This window comes from Corvus cornix, chromosome 13 (genome assembly GCF_000738735.6).
Source record: "Corvus cornix cornix isolate S_Up_H32 chromosome 13, ASM73873v5, whole genome shotgun sequence".
In the NCBI taxonomy this organism is placed as follows: Eukaryota; Metazoa; Chordata; class Aves; order Passeriformes; family Corvidae; genus Corvus; species Corvus cornix.
In genome coordinates, this window is record NC_046343.1 from 11,781,002 (window position 1) to 11,801,181 (window position 20,180).

The following is a 20,180-nucleotide window of genomic DNA, read 5'->3' on the forward strand; positions in this document are numbered from 1 at the left end:
CCTGGTGCAGCATGGACTCCTCTCTACAGGGACACGGGTTCTTCCAAGAACCTACTACAATGTGAGCTCACCACAGGACCATGGCCTTCTTCAAGATACATCCACCTGCTCCGCTGTGAGGTCCTTCACAGGAAGCAAGGTGGATATCTGCTCCACCATGGACCTCCATGTGCTGCAGGAGACAACTGGCGTCATCGTGGTCTTCATCACAGGCTGCAGGGGAATCTCTGCTCTGGCACCTGGAGCTCCTCCTTCCCCACTGACCTTGGTGTTTGCACAGTTGTTTCTCTTGCATATTCCCACTCATCGCTCCTGGCTGCTGTTGTGCAGCAGGTTTCAAACCTTAAGTATGTCAATACAGAGGCATTATCACCAGTGCTGCCTGGCTCAGTGGTGGGTCCATCTTGGAGCAGATGAAACTGGCTCTGTCATACATAGGGTAAACTCCTGGCTTTTTCTCACAGCAGCCACCCCTGGAGTACCCCTGCTACCAAAACTTTGCTTCTCAAACCCAATGCACAAGACAAAGACTGATAAAGTTCTGTTTCCATAAAACATCACTGAATTAAACAAATATTCATATGTGGCTGATACATGACAAATACTTGGATATTGTCCATGGTGCGGCTAAAAGCTGTGAATGTGAACAAGGAGGGTGAGAGTTTAACTTTGAACCAGGAAAATAGGAGGGTAAGTGTAGTTTTGGCTGAACAATTATTTGATTCCATGGCTGGTGGCAAGACCTGTGGTATACACACTGTGATTCTGTTTTCCTTGTCCTAAAAAGTAATGACAGGCCTCAAACAAGGAGGATAACTGTGTAGGTAGGATGATAATGGCCTTCCTGATTGTGGAGAACTTTTTCAGTAAGGGCACCCATGGGAAGTGGAGCCCATGCACAAACACCAGCATGGAAGAGCCACTCACAGACACTGACGTGCCATACGTCTATGAGCCCTTTCACTCCCTCTCTCTGTTTTTCTGGAGACTTTCTGCACCTCTGTCCACTTTTCCCAGGGTTACTCGATGTTGTGTGGATGGAAAGTGCTGATCCGTGCCTCCATAAAGGAATGAAAGAAGAGCGTAAACCCCTGTCCATTCAGAGCAGGAAGTGAGGCACAGCACAACGTTTTCATCCTACATTTAGGCTCACTGGAAAGTTTCTGGTTTTCAGTTTCTGAAGGGAAAATTGGCAGACCTTGACACTTTGAACCCAAATAATTTTGATTTGCGGTGAGATTGTTTTTCTTTCCTTTATTTTTCCTGATGGGATGTACTTGAACCTGGTTGACAGCATTGGAGAGATACCTGTTGGTTATTGTTGTTTTGATAACGGAAGTCCCAAAAGAAACGTGTGTGTGATTCCATGAACAGAGAAATTAAAGTTTGTTCTGTATAGAGAAAGAAAGGAGTCTCACTGTGTGTCCTAGCAGCTTTTGGGGGAAAGCTGCTGCAGAAACGTTAGCATTAGTAGCATGGGTTAATTTTCTTCAGGCACTATTTCTCTGGATTCCTGCTGCAGCTACTTCTCATTGTTTATTTGATCCTTGATGATAGTACTTTTTGCCATTCTTCATCTGTCTTATATAGAAGTGAAGGTCTAGGGAGATGTTGGTGTACAACTGAGGGTAGAAGTGCATTTCCCTGCAGGACTGTAATTACTTTGTCATAAATTCTGGGTTTCACCCATCCGTACTTTGAACATTTCCAGCTGCCAACACAAATACTTTGATATATTTATTCTTCCATAAAACATCACAGAATGAAACAGAATGAAATGCTTTTTCACCTGTGGCCAATACCTGACCAAGAGTTGGATTTGTCCATGATGCAATTAAAGGCTGTGAATGCAGAGCAAGGAAGGTGAGAGGCTGGCATTAAACCAGGAAATCAGGTGGGTCAGTGCAGTTTTGGCTGAACAACGGTTTGATTTCATGCCTGATGCCAAGGCCTGTGCAACTGCAGGCAACTGAAAATAGAGCATTTGTACAATAACCCTGCATTTAGAAGGACGATGTATGGGTAGAAGAGCTGCTAATTCCTGTGGGAAACTACTGTTGTTCAAATCATATATACCTGTAATACTGTGATGTAGAGTTTCTTCACAATTATAATTACACTTTCTTTCTGGCCTGAAAAGGTCCTGAAAGGATTTTTTATTTCCTGAAAGGTTGTGATTTGTTCCCTCCATTTCTGGAATGTGCTTCTACATTTGAATTTGTGTGAGTTGTTTTGAAGCAAATGCTTACTTCAGTTGCCTAAGACAAAACTTCTTGTGAGAAAAACAAAGAGAAGCTAAGAGAAAATCTGTTCTACTTTCTCAAAATACATAGTCTGAGTAAGATACCAATGATAAATCCTTTAAACATACAGCTTTGTTTTTGTCAGAGATGAGCAGTTCTCAAAGTAGAAAAACCAGTGCATGCTTTTGAGTATTTAATCATGTATTAGTGCCTCTTGCTCGTATTACAGCAGTTTTGGATGTCAGAATACGAGTGCGATACATTTGTCTTTTAGTTTTATTTTGGAAGAATAGATATGCACACATGGCTTTACAAGAAATCGTTACACTTGTGTAGCAGTGCATGTGATAAAAGAGGGAAAGAGATTCCCCTAAGTTTATTGACCACGTCTGTTTTGGAACACTCCTCTTTTAGTTTGTCTGTTTAGAATTCCTGAGCTTTTGAATACTTACATTTTTTCTCAGAATGAAAGCAAGCAGACAAATACATTTTGTTTCTAGGTACTATAATGATGCATTATATTCTCATGAGATGTTTTTGCCAACTGTGAGGGTCAGAAGCAACCTACAAGGAGGATTTGGGTTTGTGTATGAATCATCAAAAATCACTGAAAAGCATTCAGTTGATAATGCCATCCTTAGATGGGCTGGCCAGATGATGGGGCTTTTGCCTAAAAACTCCCCAAACTAAAGCAGTGTAAATGTGAATTGATTCTTTTTACAAGCCAGGTTTTGAAGTCTCATTCCAAAAGCACTGAATTTTTTTCTGGGTGGGAGACAAGTCAGGATGTTCAGAGACCAATGAGTGCACAATGCTTTGCATTTTCCCTTTCTCTTCCAGTTATGTGCAGTGGCACGGTTCTGATTTCAGATCCACTACTTTGGGCTTCACATTTCTCCACCTGTATTAGTTGTTCTGCATCAGAAACTGGACTGTCATACCCACAATGGAAGTGAAAACCTTCCTTCTAGTTCTGACTCTACACAGGGACTAACCCCCTGGTTCCCATTTTCATGGGTGCTGGAAAAAAAAAATCTCAGGTACCAGTAATACATAAACCCTGTAGAATCTCTGAGCCATCGTCTTTTCAGATTTTGGCTTCAGTTCCTGAATTTGTCTGAGATAACCTCATTATCGCTCTGGAAGACATATATCCCCTCAGTTTTCCTGCCAGATGAGGCCACAGATGGGAAAGTCATGGACAGTACCATACGACTTGAAAATTCTACTGCAAATAAAAAGGGTTTTCGGTAGGAGACTGCTGCTGTTGCTGTAATCGTTAGGGTTCCTGCTAAGCATTAAGCAACTACTTCTGCGCCAGCTGATTCTAAACCAAGACAAACCCCAGACGCAGCACAGCCCCCGAGCCCCGCCCAAAGCCGGGCCCCCTTGAGCGCGGCCATCCGGCGGCTGCAGCGGCGTCGCGGCGCCTCCGGGTGCCGCTGTTGGCCGCCAAGGAGCGGTGCTGGAGCCGCCGCCGCGTCCTGCCCCCGCAGGCTGCTCGCTCGCCCGGCGCCGGCCAGAGCGGCAGCGGCACGGGCAGCAGCGGCGGCGGCGGCGGCGAGAGACGGCGCTGGGCGGGGAGCGGCGGCGTCCGAGGCGGGCAGAGCGGGCTCGCTGCGCTGCGGCGGCCCCTGCGCTGTGTGGCGAGAGCGGCTGGAAGGGAGGCAGGGCGGCGGCAGGAGGCAGGAGCGCGGCGAGCGCTGGCGAGAGAGAATGGCGGTGAGGCGGCGGCAGAGGCGCGCTGCGGGCTGTGGGCGAGCGCTGGTGGCCGCGCTGCTGCTGTGCGTGTGGTGCCGGGCGGCGGCGGAGCGGGTCCGCTACTCCATCGCCGAGGAGCTGGGCAGAGGCTCGCTCGTGGGGCCGCTGGCGCGGGACCTGGGGCTCAGCGCGGACGAGCTGCCGGCGCGCAAGCTGCGGCTGAGCGAGGAGAAGCAATACTTCACGGTGAATGAGGAAAACGGGAACCTGTACGTGAATGAGAGGCTGGACCGGGAGGAGATGTGCGGCGAGTCGGCGTCCTGCTCTGTCAGCTTCGAGGCGCTGGTGCAGAACCCTCTGAACGTTTTCCACATCGAGGTGGCCATTGAAGACGTGAACGATAACGCACCGCGCTTTCTGCAAGACAGTTTTCAGCTTGAGATCAACGAGTTCACTTCTCCTGGCACCCGATTTACCATGGGCACTGCCGAGGACGCGGACGTGGGCAGTAACTCATTGCAAGGCTACGAGCTGGAGGCTAACGAGTATTTCACAGTGGAGGTGAAGGAGAGCCAGGACGGCAGCAAGTTTGCAGAGTTGGTACTGCGCCGTGCACTGGATCGGGAGACTGAGCAGAGCCTGCGGTTGATGCTGACGGCTCTGGATGGCGGTGACCCGCCCCGGACTGGCACCGCTCAGCTCTACATCAACGTCTCCGACGCCAATGACAACCCACCCGTGTTTGCTCAGGACCGGTACCACATCAGCCTGCGTGAGGACGCGCCTCTGGGATCAGTCGTGCTGAACGTGACAGCCTCAGATGCCGATGTCGGCACCAACGCCCGCATCACCTACGGCTTCGGAAAGATGCCGATCAAAGTGCTGCAAAAGTTCGTGGTAGATGCAGAGAACGGGGTGATCACGCTGAAGGACGCACTGGACTTTGAAGATACACGAGGCTACGTTTTGCTGATGGAGGCGAGGGATGGTGGCGGTCTGGTGGCACATTGCAAGGTGGAGGTGGAGGTGCTGGACGTGAACGACAACCCACCTGAGGTGACGCTGACGTCAGTGTCGAACCAGGTGCCCGAGGACGTGCCAACTGGCACAGTTGTGGCCCTGCTGAAAGTGCGGGACAGAGACTCAGGAGAGAACGGTCAGGTGTCCTGCGAGCTGTCAGGCGAGGCACCGCTGTCCATCGTGGCATCGTCGGGAGGCTCGTACAAGGTGGTGACGGCGAGCGCGCTGGACCGTGAGGAGGCGTCCGAGCACCGCGTGACGGTGGTGGCCCGGGACCGTGGCAGGCCGGCGCTGTGGAGCAGCAGGGAGCTGGTGCTGGAGGTGTCGACGTGAACGACAACGCGCCGGTGTTCGAGGAGGCGGCGTACAGCGCGTACGTGGCGGAGAACAACGCGGCGGGGCGCGCTGGTGGTGCGCGTGCAGGCGCGGGACGCGGACGCGGGCGCCAACGGGCGCGTGAGCTACTGGCTGGCGGGCGGCAGCGCGGGCGCGGCGGCGCTGGTGTCGGTGGAGGCGCGGAGCGGCGCGCTGTACGCGCAGCGCTCCTTGGACTACGAGCAGTGCCGCGAGTTGGCGGTGGCGGTGCGGGCGCAGGACGGCGGCTCGCCGGCGCGCAGCTCCACGGCCACGGTGCGCGTGTTCGTGCTGGACCGCAACGACAACGCGCCGCGGGTGCTGTGGCCGGCGGCGGGGGCGGGTGGCGCGGCGGCGGGAGGCGTGGCCCCGGCGGCGGCGGCGGCGTTCGAGGTGGTGCCGCGCTCGGCCGAGGCCGGCTACCTGGTGGCCAAGGTGGTGGCGGTGGACGCGGACGCGGGGCGCAACGCGTGGCTGTCGTACGAGCTGGTGCAGGCGTCGGAGCCGGCGCTGTTCCGCGTGGGGCTGCACAGCGGCGAGGTGCGCACGGCGCGCGCCGTGTCCGAGAGGGACGCGGCCAAGCAGCGTGTGGTGGCCGTGGTGAAGGACCACGGGCAGCCGGCGCTGTCGGCCACGGCCACGCTGCACGTGGTGCTGGCCGAGAGCTTGCAGGAGGCGCTGCCGGAGCTGAGCGAGCGGGCGGCGGGCGCCGAGGCGGCGGCGGGCGAGCTGCAGTTCTACCTGGTGCTGGCGCTGGCGCTGCTGTCGGCGCTTTTGGTGCTGAGCGTGGCGCTGGCCGTGCTGGCGCGGCTGCGGCGGGCCGGGCCGCCCGCCGTGCTGCGCTGCCTGGGCGCGCAGCGCTTCTCGGTGGCCGGCGCCGCCTTCCCGGCCGACTTCTGCGAGGGCACCTTGCCCTACTCCTACAACCTGTGCGTGGCGGCGCCGGCGCGCGCCGTGCCCGAGGCCGCTTGGCCGCCGCCGCCGGTGCCCATCCTGTCTGCGGAGGAGCTTCTGGGCGGGGATTCCTGCGAGAAGCCGAGCCCGAGCAGCAGCAGCGCCGTTGTGGGAGAGGTGCTCGCCGATCCCGACGCACCGCAGGTCTGTAAAGCCGCACGCTCCATCCCTCTCTTGAGTCTTTCATAGTTATTGTTCTCCTTTTCCCTGGGTTTCCCCGGTTAGTGTGAATGAGGATTGTTGGTCCTTTTCTCCGGGAAATAAGGGCACTCCCTGCAAGAGCGCTGAGTTAGCAATGCCTCTGCTTGGTTCTGTCGTGCTCACAGGTTCATATTCACCTAAGAGGTGTTGTCTACAACTCTTTTACTGACCAAAAGAGTATTCGGTATTAACTGTGAACACAAATCCTTACTGTGTAGAAAGAGATCTTCTGATTCCTCATGACTATGTCGGGAAAGAAGGACTGATACTTCTTGTTGCAGATTTTTCCTTCCTGATCGATTTGACCTGAAACAATGTGTTTGGGTCTCCTTAATAACTGGACACAAACTCATTCGTTTATGTTTTTTCATTTTTGGACTACCTCTGGCTCCCTGAATGGAAAAGGGACAGGTTTTCCTCCCCGAGTGAAAGTAGATGGTGTGTCCAGGTCTATATGTCTTCTTCTAACAATTAATGGAGGCTTCAGAGGTCCTACAGTATTTTATTGAAAAATAAATTGTCCCAATAACATGAATATGCAAGAATTAAAACAATACCACCAAGCTTCCATCTTGATTTAGAAGAAAAGGAGAGACCCTTCCTGGAACTACAGAGTGAGTTGGTCAAATATAAATTTATATAAACTATAGGAACATCATAAATTATAGAAGCATTGGTGAGTGTGTTCGTTAAGCACTGAAGTACAGAACGAGCTATCTGCATTCCATACACAGCAAGCAGCGAGTAGCAGCACTTCTATGCTCTTTGGTAATCAACAGGACCAGGGAATGGTCTGCACAGTTTTGGGGGTTGGTTGTTCTTTTCTTTGTTTCGGTTCTCTTTGTTAGTTTGTTTTTTGGAGAGGGTTTCATGGAGGTGGTTTTTTTCCTTGTTGTTTTGGATTGAGATTTTCCATTGGTGGTGGTTTGGTTGTTTTTTTTCTACCATACTGGGCAGTAGTTCCCTCTTTTAACTGTACTTGGCCTTTTTCTTTTCCCCAAAAGAGGTGACTGGGCCTGGTAGATCATGTTGATAATGGAATACTGAACAGAAGGATTCAGTTTCTAAGCTATCTCAGCCAAAGTTGTCGTGTCTCTCTCTTGAACATTTTAAAGTGGAAGGGAATCATGACAGCGATTACACACTCAAATAAGTTTTATTTACACTTCTAGAAACGATCCACATAGTTTAGGGTATGCGGCTGTAGTTATGTATTACTCTAACTACTCCAGTTCATAAATACTCTTGAGAACAGATGACCCTCAGGAAAACAGGCATATAAGAAAAATTGGGAGCAAAGGAAAGCTTCTCTCTGTCTGCAGTCAGCCTGCTCACCTGTAGGCCACAGCAGAAGTACCTGTTTTACTTCTTGCTGTGCTCGAAAAACCAACTTTCCTGCAGTTTGAAGGGAGCCAGAGTATTAATGCTGCCTTCGCTCACCTTTAAATATCTATTCTCAGACAATGATAGTCGTGTAGTTAATTTAGACCGTGTGTTGTATGAATTGAAATATTTTTTTTAAAGTTCCATCTGTTTCGGTTAACGATTAGCTCTTTGTTCTCCGTGGTGCGGAGGGGTGTGTCTCATTAGATAACCTATCACAGATCTGGTTTTCTTTTGTTATGCTTGTATCAGTCGTTCAAGCGCGACGGCTAAAAGTACGTAGTGTTAGAAAACTATGAATAAAATAACAACAACAACAAATTTAAACCAAACCAAGCAAAAGAAAACCAAACATTTAACTTGACATATATTGACAATAGCAAGGATTTTTCCAGGGCGGTAGAAGTATAAAACCCAAGGGAAGGGTCTGCCTTCACATCGGTGGAGTTCTGCAGATCGGCAGGAGAAAAACCGAGGAAGGAGAGCGCGCTACATGGGATTCGAAGTCGGTGTCGTCCCCGTGATCTGCCATGGGAGAGGCAGGGCGGGCATTGCTCGGCAGCGCTCGGTGCCTGCAGTGCCGGCAGGAGGCTGCGGGCGCCGCTGTTGACCGAGAGGAGCGAGAGGAAGCTCGGAAAGCTACCGGCAGCCCCGCCCGCTGCGGACCGGCTCTGTCACGGGATCGCTGGATTCCTGGCTGTGCCGGTGTACGGTCTGCGATCGTCCCCGCGGAGCGGAGCCGTGCTGAACCGAGGCGGAGGGGCCGGTGGCAGCGGCCGGGAGGGGTGAGCTGGACCAGAAGCGGGAGCCAGAGCGGCGGTCGGCCGTGAGGAGCTGCTGACGGTGTTGCGGTGCCGCGGCGGAGATGTGCGCGGCGGGGAGGCGCTGGGGCCGGCGGCAGCGAGCTCTGCTCTGGGCCGTCCTGCTGGCAGCGTGGGAGGCGGCGTGGGGGCAGCTGCGCTACTCGGTGCCCGAGGAGATGCCCAAGGGCTCGTTCGTGGGCGACGTAGCCAAGGACCTGGGGCTGCAGCTGCCGGCGCTCAGCGATCGCGGAGTGCGCATCCTGAACAAAGGTAGGACGCAGTATTTCGCTCTGCACGGGAAGACGGGACATTTAGTGACGGCGGAGAGGATCAACAGAGAGCAGCTGTGTGAGAGTGTGCAGCAATGCGTGCTGCGCTGTGAGCTGATAGTGGAGGGTGAAATGAAGGTTTACCAAATAGAAGTGGAAATCACGGACATTAACGATAACACGCCGACATTTCGACAGGCAGAAAAAGAATTGAGAGTGAGCGAGACGACTGCTCCCGGGTCGCGGTTCCCCCTCCGGGAAGCACAAGATGCAGATTCAGGAAGGAATTCCCTGCAGAGCTACAAGCTGAGCGGCGACGAGCACTTCTCGCTGGTCGTGCAGGCGGGCCCCGGCGGCGATCAGCGTCCCGAGCTGGTGCTGGCGAAGGCGCTGGACCGGGAGGAGGCGGCGTTTCACGAGCTGGTGCTGAGGGCGATTGACGGCGGCGATCCGGCACGGACGGGCACAGCTCGGATCCGTGTGACAGTGCTGGACGCGAACGACAACGCGCCCGTGTTCAGCCAGGCGGAGTACACGGTGCGTGTGCCCGAGGACGTGCCCGTGGGCTCTGTCCTCGTCACCGTCACGGCCACTGACGCTGATGAGGGTTTGAACGGACATGTGAAATACAGCTTCCATAAAATTTCAGACCGAGCCTCAGAACTTTTTTCTCTCGACTCTGACACAGGAGAAATAACTGTTAAAGACCATTTAGACTTCGAGAAAATCTCCTCCCACGAACTGGAGGTGCAGGCACATGACGGAGGAGAGCTCTCTGATACGGCGAAAGTTGTTATCGCCATCACAGACGTCAACGACAATGCGCCAGAGATTTCAGTGCGATCCGCACTGAATGAGATCTCGGAGGACGCCCCACTGGGAACTGTGGTTGCCCTATTGCATGTGCAGGATCCTGACTCGGGGGCGAATGGCGAGGTGCGCTGCTCGCTCGACAGGGACGTCCCGTTCCGGCTGCAGAGCTCCCACGGCAGCTACTACAGCGTGGTGACAGCGAGAGAGCTGGACCGTGAGCAGGTGTCGGAGTACAACGTGACGGTGCGGGCGGCCGACGGCGGGTCGCCGGCGCTGCAGAGCAGCGCGGTGCTGGCGCTGCGGGTGCTGGACGTGAACGACAACGCGCCGGTGTTCGCGCAGGAGCGCTACAGCGCGCGGCTGGCGGAGAACAACGCGGCGGGCGCGCTGGTGCTGACGGTGCGCGCGACGGACGCGGACTGGGGGCAGAACGCGCGCGTGCGGTACCGGCTGTGGGAGGGGCGGGTGCGGGGCGCGCCGCTGTCGTCGTACGTGTCGGTGCAGGCGGAGACGGGCGCGCTGTACGCGCTGCGCTCCTTCGACTACGAGGAGGTGCGCGAGCTGGAGCTGTGGGTGCGTGCGGAGGACGGCGGCGCGCCGGCGCTGAGCAGCAACGTGTCGGTGCGGCTGCTGATCGTGGACGAGAACGACAACGCGCCGCAGGTGCTCTACCCGCCCGCGGCTCCGCCTGTGGCATCGGGCAAGGGGGGCTGGTCGGGCGTGGAGCTGGCGCCGCGCTCGTCGGAGCCCGGCGCGCTGGTGGCCAAGGTGGTGGCGGTGGACGCGGACGCGGGTCAGAACGCGTGGCTGTCGTACGAGCTGGCCAAGGCGACGGAGCCGGGGGCTGTTCCGCGTGGGGCTGCACAGCGGCGAGGTGCGCACGGCGCGCTTCCCGCTGGCCCGCGACGCGGCGCGCCAGAGCCTGGTGGTGGTGGTGAAGGACCACGGGCGGCCGGCGCTGTCGGCCACGGCCACGCTGAGCGTGGTGCTGGCCGAGAGCGTGGCCGAGCTGCTGGCCGAGCTGGGCAGCGCGGCCGAGGCGGCGGCGCCGGGCGAGCCGGCCGGCAGCCTGACGCGCTGGCTCGTGCTGGCCGTGGCCGCCGTGTCCTGCCTGTTCGTCGCCTTCCTGCTGCTGCTGCTGGCGCTGCGCCTGCGCCGCTGGCGCCGCGAGCAGCTGCTGGCGGCCGACAGCGGCGTCTTGCGCGGCGTGCCGGTCTCGCACTTCGTGGGCATCGACGGCGTGCGCGCCTTCCTGCAGTCCTACTCGCACGAGGTGTCGCTCACGGCCGACTCGCGCAAGAGCCAGCTGCGCTTCTCGGGCGGCAGCTGCTGCGACACCCTGCCGGCCCGGCCGCCGCCCGACGAGCCCGCACCGCTGCTCGGGGAGGAGGACTCTGCCGGCGGCCAACCGGCGGACCCAGCCGCTCTCCCGGTGAGTGCCCCATACCATTTTGTTTCGTGATGCTTTCGTCTCTTATTTCTCCCCTCTTTTCATCCTTGTTCTGTTTTCTGCAATTGCTGACAAGGAAGGAAAGCCTCGTTCATCGACGCGCTGTACTTTGATGCCTCTTTTTGCAATGAAGTGGATGTGGTTGCCATGCTCAGTTTAAAATGTGTTCGGAGAGGCTGTTGGTAGTTTGCGGTTCCTTCTTTTGGGTCTGTGTGTTTTTATCAAGGAGCGCTGAAAAAGGACGGTATATCTCCTGGTTTTAAAAGACATGCTGTGGCAAAATCTATTGTCGGGTGAGAGGTGATATATCCATGGAGCTAGAGGAGGTATAGGGAGGCGAAGATTGTATGGAGATATACACCGACAGAGTCTCTCCTGAGGTCCACAGCTCTCGTAGTTTTAGAACTTTGAGGTTTCTTCACGGAACAGCAGTGACAAGAGTTATGTATCCTCCTAGATACGTAAATATTTATGTAAAATTTGTAGTGAGATTTTGTGGCACGTTGAAGAGAAATGATCTGGGAGACTGGCCCGTGGTGCCAAGTGTTTGCAAATTATGAGGGTCAAGGAACACCACGGATTTTGTAAAGGATTGTAATGCAAGTCTTGGGAGTAGTGCATGAGGGTCTGCTAAAGTACGCAAAGGAATATTTTCCTCCTTTCCTTGTTCAATGCCTATCTGAAATGTGAGGTTTTCGTTCCCCAAATATTTGGCTAGAAGACATGTTATTCCATGTGTATGGAAAGCCCTGGGAGGTTCTTTGTATGTGTTTGCATATCGTCATAATTTTGTAACTTCACAGCTTAGTCACGTACTTATAGCAAGTACCATATGGAAACTTTGGGAAGAACAAGCTGTGTGTTCACTACATACTAAACATCTGAATGAATTACCTACGCTTACTTACATGATCTAGAAGAGTGTGTTGTGATCCCTTTCTTTCTCCAGGTTTTCACTTCCTGCCTTGCTCTTTTGGTGGTCTGGAGGTGGTCCTTTCTCTCCGATAGTGTGTGAAAGATCAGATCTGTTGCATTTGCCTGGCTGCTCTGTACCTGCCTTTCATGTTTACAGCTGGAAAGAGAAAGACTTTCCCAGAAGTGTTTCCTTAAAATGCCTCTGTAAGAAGTGCTCTTGCTTGTCATATGCACAAGTGAGAAATCAAATATTATCCATGGTAAGGAGAAATGGTTTGTGTAGCATTTCTTTTGGTGATGTCTCTCTGCCAGTTGTGAAGACTTGTGATAACCTTGTGAGCTATGAAGGGTTTGAGGAGAGAATTTGGGGTGCTTTGTAGGAGGAGGTACTGGTGGAGGCATGGCATGTGTTTAATTGATTCCCAGAATTTATTGCTGGCCTTCTGAAAATGAGTCTGAAGGCTTCTTGTTTTTTAATATTGCATGGTTTGGACTCAAATGGCCAAGCTGTGGGTTCAGCACATTTTACATTAAGAGTGGTAGAGTCACACACCTTCCGAAGAGCCCATGTGCTGAAGAAGGATGGTGGTGTGTTTGAGATGATGTCTTGACAACTGGGTCTTTGACAGAGCTGCTGATTGCTTACATCCCTTAAAACATTTTACATTGGTTCATATTAATAGGATGAACATAATAGCCTTTGTGCATGGATTCATGTTGTGATGGTTGGGATCTGAGCAGTTGTGTGTGCAATTTTAACTTTCCTGTTATGTGATGCTTGGACAAGGAGAAGAGCTCCCTCTGTCCGAAGACAGAGCAGGTGGAGGAGTTAACTATGATATAGTTTGAAGTGACTAAAAGGGAGGTATAAAAATTCAGTTTGCCCTAGTTGTTACATGAGGCCCATAGCTGTGGTTCCAGGCTTTTTCCTTTTTTTCACAGTCAAAGAAATGCCCTTATCTGGGGTCTATGGTCTGAGCTCCTGTGTGAGCCTCCCGTCTACTTGTTACAGAGTAGATTTCTTTGTTGTACATCTTGGGGGTGGGTTTTTCAGAGTTTTGGGGTTTATTTTTTAAGGAGGATTATGACTGGCAATCCTGCGAACACCAAAAAACAATCCTGCAAACACCAAAGTCTGATCATTATCAGGATGGAAGAGAAATTCTTATCCATCCCTTGAAGGTGGACATCACCAAATGTTAAGCTCTTTGATAAATTTATGCTTCCTTAAAATGGGACAGAATTAAATTCTCTTTCCCCCATGTCTGACATATACCGAGCTTGTGGTTATATGTCAAAAGTCTCACTAAAGGCTGTGAAAGCAGAGCAAGGAGGGTGAGAGGCTGCCTTTGAACCAGGAAAACAGGTGGGTCATTGTGGCTTTGGCTGAGAAATTGTTTGATTTCATGCCTGATGCCAAGGCAAGTGCCATTTCTGCTATGATCCTGATTTCTCTGTCCTGAAAGACAATGACAGTTCTCCAGCAGTAAAGCTTTTCACAATAACTGTACATGTAAAACCATGATGCATGAGTAGAATAACTTAATAATCCATTATCCATGTGTACCTTCCTGTGATACAGTGATGTAGAATTTCTTCCTAAGTGTATATAGACTTTCTTTCAGGCCTTTGTTTCCTGTAAGAGCCTTGTCTTTTTCTTCATTTCTGATTAGTGCTTTTGCTTTTAAAATTGTGACTGTTGTTTTGCAGCAAATACTTACTTCATCCACAGAACAGAATTTTGTGTGTGTGGAATATGAAGCAGAAGTTAAAAAAAAACCTGTTGTAATTTCTCAAAAGACTGAGCTTGAGAAGGAGGCCTATGAAAAGGCTTCATATGTGTGGGAGGTGAGCAAGCTACACAGAAAAAAATACTTTCTGAAAGGTGATGAGTACTTAAAATCAACCCTCTACTATGTAGTCCAGAGTAAGGCTTGAGGGACACACTTGTATGCTGAGATATGAATCCCTTCCATGTGCTCTCAGGGATGAATTTCAGCAATGCAGTGAAGAGCAAGAAGACTTCCTGTGTTTGCTGTGTATGTAGGTTTACAGTATTTTAGGAATGCATTGTACTAGTGCTTCTTGCTCTTGCTACAGCAGGTGTGAAAGACAGGAGATGTGAAGGTGTCTGAATTCTCTTAATGTCTGCATGAATAGATGTAGACATGACCTGTGCATCTCTGTGGAATTGTGTGTGCGATAGAAGAGGGAGGAGAATTCCTCTAAGCCATGAGTTTGATGAGTCAATTTATATTGGATGACCATTCCTCTTTTATTTTGGCCGTTTACCTTTTATGTCCTTTAGAATCCTTCAGTTTCTTGTGAGAATGCTGGAGGGCAGACAAATGAACCTCCCTTTTTGTTTAATCATATTGCTTTATCCCATCATGACAAGTGGTTTTGCCAGAAAACAATTTTGCCAGAAGTGAACTCAACAGCTGTGTAGGTTTGGAGAGAACACAGGGAAGGTATGGAAGAACAGATGACAATTTCCTTTCTTCTTGTATATCCTAGTTAACAGAAGTGTGTGCCTGATGGAGTACCATGAAGGTTGGGCTGCTTCTGCTCAATGAGTGGAGCCTAAGAAGTGTTGCACCTGATCTGCTAATTTCTCTGTGTTTCTAAATTTGCATTGCTTGTTGTCATGAGATCAGCTTCAGGGTGTCTGGTTTTATGTGGAAGGTGACATCTGTTCCAACTGTCCCAGTGCAGCTGCAGGTGCAGTGCACATACACACCTATGATATTTACAGCTATAAAAGGAAAGGTTTCATAATCATATGTGTGGTCACCCAGGCACACTTGTCCATAACAAAAGAATACAACATGACCTCTGCTGCAGTCCTCACTGGGTAGAGTGGCCACCAGCCATGTTTTCATGAATAGAGTACGGGCCAGTGGGAGAATATGTGCAGGGTGTTTCCCACACGGTTGCCCAGAACCTGGTGGCCACTCAACTGGAGACTGTTGGATAGGTGAAATAGTGGTTGCATGGTCACCTTGATGGAATTATAGTCAATGGCTTAATGTCCAAGAGGAAACCAGTAAGGTGTGGTGTACTTGTGGCCTGTACTGGGACTGGCACTATTTCGTATTTTCATACACAATGGGATTGAGTGCACCCTCACATTTGCAGCTGAAACAAGCTGAATTGATGCATGAGAGGGCAGAAATGCCAACTAGAGCGATGTTGATAGCCTGATGAAGTTCTATGAAAGACTTGATGTGGCTTTGTATTTCTCCATTGACAGCCTCTGGAGAAAGGAGATGAAAAAGAGGGAACATTTCTGGATCAGAAAGAAAACAATATATGTTATACTTATGTTATAGTGCTATAAACGTTGCTTTAGGCTGATCTATTTATCAGAGTAATTCGCCCCAGATAAGGAAACACGACTTAAAGATAACTAGCAGAGTACCAAAAAGCTCTTAAGAGACTTCTAGAGCTACAATCTTGTTTCTCCATCTTACAGCTACACCTTGATTACATCCTTTATCACACTGACATGAATATTCTGACTATTCATTGTGGCTCAAAGAGATGAATTAAAGCACCCGACAGAGACTCTGTTCCAACTCCTTTGGAGCCGTATTAAGCAAGTGCATCTGCGCTTGCTGATTCCAGTCTGAAAGAAACCAAACAGCCCCAAAGCCGGGCCCCCTTGAGCGCGGCCATCCGGCGGCTGCAGCGGCGTCGCGGCGCCTCCGGGTGCCGCTGTTGGCCGCCAAGGAGCGGTGCTGGAGCCGCCGCCGCCGCCGCGTCCTGCCCCCGCAGGCTGCTCGCTCGCCCGGCGCCGGCCAGAGCGGCAGCGGCACGGGCAGCAGCGGCGGCGGCGGCGGCGAGAGACGGCGCTGGGCGGGGAGCAGCGGCGTCCGAGGCGGGCAGAGCGGGCTCGCTGCGCTGCGGCGGCCCCTGCGCTGTGTGGCGAGAGCGGCTGGAAGGGAGGCAGGGCGGCGGCAGGAGGCAGGAGCGCGGCGAGCGCTGGCGAGAGAGAATGGCGGTGAGGCGGCGGCAGAGGCGCGCTGCGGGCTGTGGGCGAGCGCTGGTGGCCGCGGTGCTGCTGTGCGTGTGGTGCCGGGCGGCGGCGGAGCGGGTCCGCTACTCCATCGCCGAGGAGCTGGGCAGAGGCTCGCTCGTGGGGCCGCTGGCGCGGGACCTGGGGCTCAGCGCGGACGAGCTGCCGGCGCGCAAGCTGCGGCTGAGCGAGGAGAAGCAATACTTCACGGTGAATGAGGAAAACGGGAACCTGTACGTGAATGAGAGGCTGGATCGGGAGGAGATATGCGGCGAGTCGGCGTCCTGCTCTGTCAGCTTCGAGGCGCTGGTGCACAACCCGCTGAACGTTTTCCACATTGAGGTGGCCATTGAGGACGTGAACGACAACTCCCCAGCCTTCAGCAAGGCTGCTCTGGAGCTCGAGATCGGTGAATGGACGCTTCCCGGTGCTCGTTTTCCCCTGGAGACGGCTCAAGACGCAGACGTCGGCAGCAACTCGCTGCTCACTTACCAGCTCACCAGCAACCCGTCCTTCTCTCTGGCCTTAAAGGAGAGCCAGGACGGAAGCAAGCAGCCGGAATTAGTGCTAGAGAGAGCATTAGACCGGGAGAAGCAGAGCTCCTTTGAGCTGGTGCTAACTGCACTGGATGGCGGGGACCCCGCGAGATCCGGGACTGTCCAGGTTCGGGTCAATGTGACAGACGCCAACGACAACCCGCCCGTGTTCAGCAAAGTTGTCTACGAGGCTCGTGTGGCTGAGAATCTGCCGGCGGGGTCGCTGGTGCTGCGGGTGGTGGCCACAGATGCGGACGCGGGCACCAATGGGCGGGTCTCCTACTCCTTTGGCAACGTCCCGGATGGAGTTCTCGCGCTGTTCGCTGTTGACAGAGAGAGCGGCGAGATCAGGACGGCGGGTCCCCTCGATTTCGAGGAGAAGAATAAATACATCTTGAACCTGGAGGCGAAGGACGGCGGTGGGTTGAACGCTCATTGCAAGGTGCAAATAGACATCACGGACGAAAATGACAACGCTCCCGAGATCACCATTCTGTCGCTGTCGAGCCCTGTGCCCGAGGACGCACCGACTGGCACCGTGGTGGCCGTGCTGAAAGTGAGGGACAGAGACTCCGGTGAGAACGGTCAGGTGTCGTGCGAGCTGTCAGGCGAGGCACCGCTGTCGATTGTGCCGTCGTCGGGCGGCTCGTACAAGGTGGTGACGGCGAGCGCGCTGGACCGCGAGGAGGCGTCGGAGCACCGCGTGACGGTGGTGGCCCGGGACCGGGGCAGGCCGGCGCTGTGGAGCAGCAGGGAGCTGGTGCTGGAGGTGTCGGACGTGAACGACAACGCGCCGGTGTTCGAGGAGGCGGCGTACAGCGCGTACGTGGCGGAGAACAACGCGGCGGGCGCGCTGGTGGTGCGCGTGCAGGCGCGGGACGCGGACGCGGGCGCCAACGGGCGCGTGAGCTACTGGCTGGCGGGCGGCAGCGCGGGCGCGGCGGCGCTGGTGTCGGTGGAGGCGCGGAGCGGCGCGCTGTACGCGCAGCGCTCCTTGGACTACGAGCAGTGCCGCGAGTTGGCGGTGGCGGTGCGGGCGCAGGACGGCGGCTCGCCGGCGCGCAGCTCCACGGCCACGGTGCGCGTGTTCGTGCTGGACCGCAACGACAACGCGCCGCGGGTGCTGTGGCCGGCGGCGGGGCGGGGTGGCGCGGCGGCGGGAGGCGTGGCCCCGGCGGCGGCGGCGGCGTTCGAGGTGGTGCCGCGCTCGGCCGAGGCCGGCTACCTGGTGGCCAAGGTGGTGGCGGTGGACGCGGACGCGGGGCGCAACGCGTGGCTGTCGTACGAGCTGGTGCAGGCGTCGGAGCCGGCGCTGTTCCGCGTGGGGCTGCACAGCGGCGAGGTGCGCACGGCGCGCGCCGTGTCCGAGAGGGACGCGGCCAAGCAGCGTGTGGTGGCCGTGGTGAAGGACCACGGGCAGCCGGCGCTGTCGGCCACGGCCACGCTGCACGTGGTGCTGGCCGAGAGCTTGCAGGAGGCGCTGCCGGAGCTGAGCGAGCGGGCGGCGGGCGCCGAGGCGGCGGCGGGCGAGCTGCAGTTCTACCTGGTGCTGGCGCTGGCGCTGCTGTCGGCGCTTTTGGTGCTGAGCGTGGCGCTGGCCGTGCTGGCGCGGCTGCGGCGGGCCGGGCCGCCCGCCGTGCTGCGCTGCCTGGGCGCGCAGCGCTTCTCGGTGGCCGGCGCCGCCTTCCCGGCCGACTTCTGCGAGGGCACCTTGCCCTACTCCTACAACCTGTGCGTGGCGGCGCCGGCGCGCGCCGTGCCCGAGGCCGCTTGGCCGCCGCCGCCGGTGCCCATCCTGTCTGCGGAGGAGCTTCTGGGCGGGGATTCCTGCGAGAAGCCGAGCCCGGGCAGCAGCAGCAGCGTCGTGGGAGAGCCGCCCGCCGACCCCGACGCACCGCAGGTCTGTAAAGCCGTGAGCTCCTTCTGTTCTCCTTGAGCCTTTCTTAACAGGCTTTCACTATTGCTTTCCTATCCCCCATGAAGTATGTGGTTTGGGGGTGCTGGTCCGTGAAGGAACGACGTAGAAAAGCAGGTATCCGTTTTCCACTCTCAGCAGGCTGCCATCCGCGGCATTTGTTTTTTCGGGGCCCCCAGCTTCAGATTCTCTTTAAAGCTTTTGATAAAACTCTCGTTTGAGTTATTAGCTGTGAACGCGGTACATTAGTGATTGTGCATAACGCAAAGATGGGCTGGATGCTTGTTGTTCGCGATTTCTCCATCTGATCACCTTTTCCACAGATTTATATACTTGCACCTCCTCGAGATCTGAACATTATCTGTTGGTTAATACTACTTCGGTATTGACTCTGAAAGAGAACATACACCTGGCTCTGTTGATTGAGAAGTTACTTATTGTTCTAACCCTCTTCTGTTTGCCCTCCCATGTTTTGAGAGAAGGCTGCTCCACATATTGTAGGTCTAGTGAGACTGACTATTTTTTCCCCGAATATTATTTGTCTGATGCAAACCCGGTTTTTGATCCTGTTTCCAAAATTGCCGTGTAGGTTCCCATGTTTTGAGGAAATGCTGCTGCAGAAAAGGCAGCATTAATGGGACCAATATATATTATCCAGTCGTGATTTTTCAAAGTTCTTTTTCACAATTATTTATCAGTTCAAGGGAGAACACGGATTCTTGCTCTGCAGAAAGAGATCCGCTGATTTTGCATAACAGAATTTCAAAAACGGAATTGGCACTTAGAGTTTGTTGGGCACTTAGTGTTTGTTGCGGGGGGTGGGGCTTGCTTGTTATTTGAGTTTTTTTCCTGAGATGTGTGCATTTTCGACATGAAAGGAAAAATTACAGGTTGTTCCTCCCTGATGGAAAATTGTCGAGTGTATTTTGGGATAAGTTCCTTCAGAAATGATAGGCGGGGTTGGTTACTTCTTCCAGTCATTCTTTCTCTCTGCAGTCCTTTCTGTCTTTTTTTTTTACCTCCCTTTTTCAGGTGAAGGCGGAGAATGGGACCTCAAAACGAAAGCAAACCAAACCAAAACCAAACCCCAGGTCTAGTTTTATTTCAGAGCCTCTCTTTTATCCGATCCCTTCCTCTCAAAGAGAGGTGCTTGGACCTGGTAGATCACGTGGATTGTGGAATACTAAACCGAGAAATTAGGTCTCTCAGCCGCTTTTTACAGTCATTTTTTTATCTGCCTGTTTACCAGGGCAGTCTTCTATACATACCAAAAATGACAAGGGAGTATGCAAAATGACAGAAACTGAACACTCAAATAAAGTCTTTTTGCACTTTTATTTAGTTTAAAAGTTGTCCAGCCAGAAAGAAGATTGAGTAATTAGGCGAATACTTTTCTAAAAACATCAAGCATTTGCATCATGATTTCTGACAAAAGGAAAGCTTTTTCCAGGTCGTTAAAACTATCGAATTAATTAAGTTTAAATGGGTATAAACAATACAGACCATAAATCTATGTGGCTTCTTAAGAAGGGAAATCACACATGAAAGACAACTGTTATCTGTGTGCAATCACCATCGATTTTGCTACGGTGGGCCGCAGAATAG

General features: G+C 53.5%; 1 protein-coding gene across 1 annotated transcript; it reads left to right on the plus strand.

The window, feature by feature from the left end:
• The first annotated feature begins 618 nt into the window (after nucleotides 1-618).
• On the plus strand, nucleotides 619-8,129 carry LOC120410751 (protocadherin gamma-B5-like). Its single transcript, XM_039559850.1, has 5 exons — nucleotides 619-655; nucleotides 3,565-5,293; nucleotides 5,324-5,636; nucleotides 5,754-6,416; nucleotides 8,109-8,129. Exons 1-5 carry the CDS (start codon nucleotides 619-621, stop codon nucleotides 8,127-8,129), a joined length of 2,763 nt encoding a protein of 920 aa, XP_039415784.1.
• Nucleotides 8,130-20,180: the final 12,051 nt, after the last annotated feature.

Coding starts and splice junctions, on each gene's coding strand:
- LOC120410751 (XM_039559850.1), top strand. CDS start 619: ATGGTGCGGCTAAAAGCTGTGAATGTGAACAAGGAGG. Junction 5,637..5,753: donor GCAACGACAACGCGCCGCGG/GTGCTGTGGCCG, acceptor CTGGTGGCCAAG/GTGGTGGCGGTGGACGCGGA. Junction 6,417..8,108: donor CCGATCCCGACGCACCGCAG/GTCTGTAAAGCC, acceptor TGCTTGTATCAG/TCGTTCAAGCGCGACGGCTA.